Here is a 4,387-nt window from a genome sequence, read left to right as displayed (position 1 = left end):
CAACAAAGAGGCCTAGTAGTTTGAGGATTGAATCCTATCAGCATTGGCAAATTCTGCATATTTTGGATTCATGGTCTGTTGAGAATTTATTGTTGATAAATAAAACTATTTTCTACTCTGCTTGAGCATAACATGGTAATGGTTTTCCTGATAAAAAATAATGATTTTAGATTTTCTAGTTTGAATGTGTCAAAACAGTTTTAGGTATCACAACAGGGTGCGTGTGTTAATAGCTGATTTATTGGTGTAATTATGCAGCCTAATCACAATTTCAAACAAAACTGATGTATCTTACGATTACCAACAAAGATAAACACGGCGCAGAAAGTAAGAGTCTGCTCCATTTCAATTTGTACTCAATGTGAAGCACTCACAATCGATACAAGATTGTAAATAGTTTACATAAGGGAGAAGGAAGCAGAATATTTATTTAAATACAGGGATCAAAGGAAATTAGAGATTCAAATCGACAATGATTACCAATAGCGTAATATATTTACATTATGATTTTGATGAATTAATGTGTTTCAGCATTACCTTGGCAGATTCGTGAGCAAAGTATTTTTGCCTAAGCATCACATATGGGTACCCAACAAATGATAAAACATGTGCAGGTTTTGAAAAAGAAAGTATTTCATACCAAACTTGATTGTTCTCATCAATCTCAATTGAAAAGCGTTCTTCTCCTGCCTGTTGCCAAAATCATAACAAATTTTGAATTGATCAGGGTACAATGCTTTTCAATAGCTTTGTTTGTGCAAATGTCAAATACACAAACTAATGAAGAGTAAGACAAACTCAGAAATCATTTTCATAAAGATGGACATATTATCACCATGCAAGTTTCACTATATTTGAGCAATTTTGCATGCTAAATTACTATAAGAAACTCCTAAATGCATGATAAAATCAAGCATGACCAATAATTTGTTAAGAATTTCAGTGAAGGAATGAAAAGAAACTTCTTTAAACTCTTGCAAGATCATAGTGTTTTATCATAAGTCATGTTTGAAGACAACATTTAAATACTTCTAATGATTTGGCTTATAATTTTTCTAGTTCTTCCTTTAACTATTGAACTATGCTTCATTTCATGTAGTCTCCTTACCAAGATCTCCACACGTTCTCGAATTACATAAAGGGAAAACTTGTTCATTTTACCATGATAGATGCTAAATTGCTAACTCAATTTTATCTTGTCTTGTGTGACCACTCACTCTACATATTTGTTAGCATAGTCAAACTCATCAAATCGCAAGATACCTTCAAATTCTCAACCAGACACAAAATTGAAAGAAAAGGAAGAGAAAATCAGCAAGATGAGAGAAAAAGAAGTAACCAGTAAGTGACCCTGAAGAGTTCCACTTCCAAAACCAAAGGAGGCTCCACGGTTTTTGGTAGTTTTAGTTTCATTTACGTACACAACCTGAAGTGGCATCATAAGCCAGGGAAGGAACTCCTTGACACAAATACAAAACTTCGCTCCTTGTTGGATTGGTGTTTCCGGATCAACAAATGCCCAATTCATTCCAAAATGCCTGCGACAAATTTTCCATTAAAACTCTATACACACATTAAAACAAGGAAAGCAAAAACTCTCTAAAATGAGTTTGTTTTCAAAATGAGAAAATATCAGTACATCAATCAGCCCTTGAATCTTTAACAGCATAAAATTAAGATACACTTCAAATTGCTATTTCATAAAAAACAAAGATACACTTCAAATTAAACCAATTCGGAATACACATTTATTTGGTCTATAACCTCAAAGGTTATCTATCCCTCAAAAGAAGAGGTATTGAGAAACATGGATCAGAAGAAGAAGTATTTGATTGAATTGAACGAGTAAAAAGTCTAATTACATCAAGCTATTATAGTATCACTTATCACTTAACCAAAGAGTAAAAGAGCGCCTAACTAGTACTAAGCACTAACAAACAGTGAATTGACAAATTGGTCATTGAAATGGTATGCATCAGAGAGTAAAAGAGTGACTAACTAGTACTAAGCACTAAAAAACTAATGAATTGACAAATTGATCATTGAAATTGTATGCATCAGAGAGTAAAAGAGTGACTAACTAGTACTAAGCACTTACCACGTGCCATTAATTAAATACTCTCCTCGGTCCAGTCACTATTATAAGCTAAAAAAAAAGTTCATTGAACATTTGCATCAGTTGTGTAATAAACCAAAAAATTCAATTTTACTTTTAGTGATCTGAAGGAGTATGTGGCTTCTCCACGTTGATCACATGTCCATACTAGTATATACTACATCATCATAGAGACTCATTTTCCTATTAAATTCACGTCTTTAAAGGACTAATTTGCCAATAATTAGTCTATGCATAATAGCAAATTTGCAATTACTACCAAGAAATAGTACGGTGCTTAGAATTTCAAGAATCAATTAGTCTATTTACTCACTAACAGACTTGTAACTAACTGCACTTCTAATAAGAAGTAGCATGATCATGGTTTTAAATTGCGGTCCGTACCTGCAATTACGGCCACAATATTGTTAATACATTAGTCTCCCCACACGCATCGGACTGCAATTGCGGTGTAATCTAAAATCACGCGTCCGACTGCATTAGAAATTGCATCAGACAACTTCACTCATTTTCTTCAAGTATTTTCATTAAAGCTCAAATTTTCAGAACCCCCGAAACTCAATTTTCTTATGATGATGTACTAATGAAAAATCATTACATCAAGTATTTGTCAACGATGTATTTCAAATACTTGTCAATCAAAATTCACGCTGCAATGGCCGCAATGGGCATCACAACTACCGCATTGACCGGAATCGCAACACTCGCAACCACAATTTAAAACCATGAGCATGATGCACAAACATGTTCTATATGTTGAAGTTCAAATTGACATGCATAAACATACCTCCAAGTTCGGAGAGCAGTCTTGCCCTTTTCAAAAGTATCAATACCATTACCCATGAGAACTCTGGCGTTATTGAGTAAAAACCCATCATTGGATAAGGCTTTATCTTGTTGAAGGGAAGACAGGGATTTAGCAGTAGCTCCTTTATATCTATCATCATAGTTGAAAGTACCTGACCTGGTAAATAAGGTATCTATGAATGAGACAGAAAATAATAGTGAAATTCGAAAATGGGTTGTTAAGATTGAATGAGTGATGTGGTACTTACTTGTTTATGCAAGTGTTTTGATCTTGGGTAGTGGGGCGAACCCAGCTCAAGAAAACCATTCTCTGCTAAGCCTTTTCACAAACACGTCACGGGTTTTGTAATAACTGGACGGAATTTCACGTTACAAGGTAATTTACAAAAAAGTAAAATAAGAAAAAGAAGACAGAGTTTTGCAATTGTTCTTTAAATACCACTCGTTGAACTTATAGATGAGATTCGGATACATAATATCTCATTTATTTACGAAAACAATTGACTATTAAATTAATATATATAAAAAAATTAATTTAATTAAAATATAAAATTTCAACTTCTGTTATGAAATTCAGACATAAAAAATATTTAAATTCTTTACTTTTTTAATTTTTGATTATTTTTATATTTTAATTTTGAATCTCAAAAGTTTAAATAAAAAGTAAAATTTTAAAATATATTTTCTAAAAATGGACTGATTAAGAAAAAGAAGACAAGCTATTATTCTTTGAATACCACTTGTTGAACTTACGGGTGAGATTTGGATACATAATATCTCATTTATTTATGAAAAAAATTGACTATTAAATTAATATATATAAAAAAGTTAATTTAATTAAAATAAAAAATTTCAACTTCTTTTTTGAAATTCTGATACCAAAAATATTTAAATTCTTTACTTTTTTAATTTTTGATTATTTTTATATTTTAATTTTGAGTCTCGAAAATTTAAATTAAAAGTGAAACTTTAAAATATATTTTCTAAAAATGGATTGATTGAAATTGATTAAAAAAGTTGACCATAATTATAGAGAAAGAAAACATGTTTAAATTTTTAATTTATTATTCTATTAAAATAATAAAGACATTAGGTATGTTAGTAAATTGAGATAGATGTGTATGGATCCTCTCCAGCAGCTTCTCATGGTCTTGCCACAATCTCCACCATTCATTTTCTTAAAGACAATATTTATATTTATATTATTTTATTTTTTAAAAGTTTAGCCTTTTAGATTAGCAACAGCATGGACGGCATAAGACATTTGGCGGGAGATGATCCGTGTTCGTGGAAGTTGTTAATTTAGAGTTTAATGATTATGTTTAATAATATATTAATGTAAATTATTTGTTGATATTTTTAAATTAATAATTAAAAAAGTATTAATTTTTTTTATTAAAATAGTTAATATTTAAAATATTTTTACTAAATGAACTCGGTTATGAATAACAAATAATTTCTTTT

At 30.5% G+C, this 4,387-nt stretch overlaps 1 protein-coding gene across 1 annotated transcript; it reads right to left on the bottom strand.

The window, feature by feature from the left end:
- Nucleotides 1-323: 323 nt before the first annotated feature.
- Nucleotides 324-3,376, bottom strand: LOC127074748 (UPF0548 protein At2g17695). Its single transcript, XM_051016094.1, has 4 exons — nt 3,172-3,376; nt 2,904-3,080; nt 1,340-1,538; nt 324-690 (listed from the first exon to the last, which is right to left on the bottom strand). The coding sequence occupies exons 1-4, from the start codon at nt 3,228-3,230 to the stop codon at nt 502-504; spliced, it is 624 nt and encodes a 207-aa protein (XP_050872051.1). The 5' UTR covers nt 3,231-3,376; the 3' UTR covers nt 324-501.
- Nucleotides 3,377-4,387: the final 1,011 nt, after the last annotated feature.

Source organism: Lathyrus oleraceus, chromosome 4 (assembly GCF_024323335.1).
Source record: "Lathyrus oleraceus cultivar Zhongwan6 chromosome 4, CAAS_Psat_ZW6_1.0, whole genome shotgun sequence".
Lineage (NCBI taxonomy): Eukaryota > Viridiplantae > Streptophyta > Magnoliopsida > Fabales > Fabaceae > Lathyrus > Lathyrus oleraceus.
Note: the sequence above shows the minus strand (reverse complement) of the source record. Positions and strands in the feature narration are given on the sequence as shown.

Coding starts and splice junctions, on each gene's coding strand:
- LOC127074748 (XM_051016094.1), bottom strand. CDS start 3,230: ATGGTTTTCTTGAGCTGGGTTCGCCCCACTACCCAAGATCAAAACACT. Junction 1,539..2,903: donor ACTGCTCTCCGAACTTGGAG/GTATGTTTATGC, acceptor AATTTGTCGCAG/GCATTTTGGAATGAATTGGG. Junction 691..1,339: donor CTCTTCAGGGTCACTTACTG/GTTACTTCTTTT, acceptor TTTTGGCAACAG/GCAGGAGAAGAACGCTTTTC.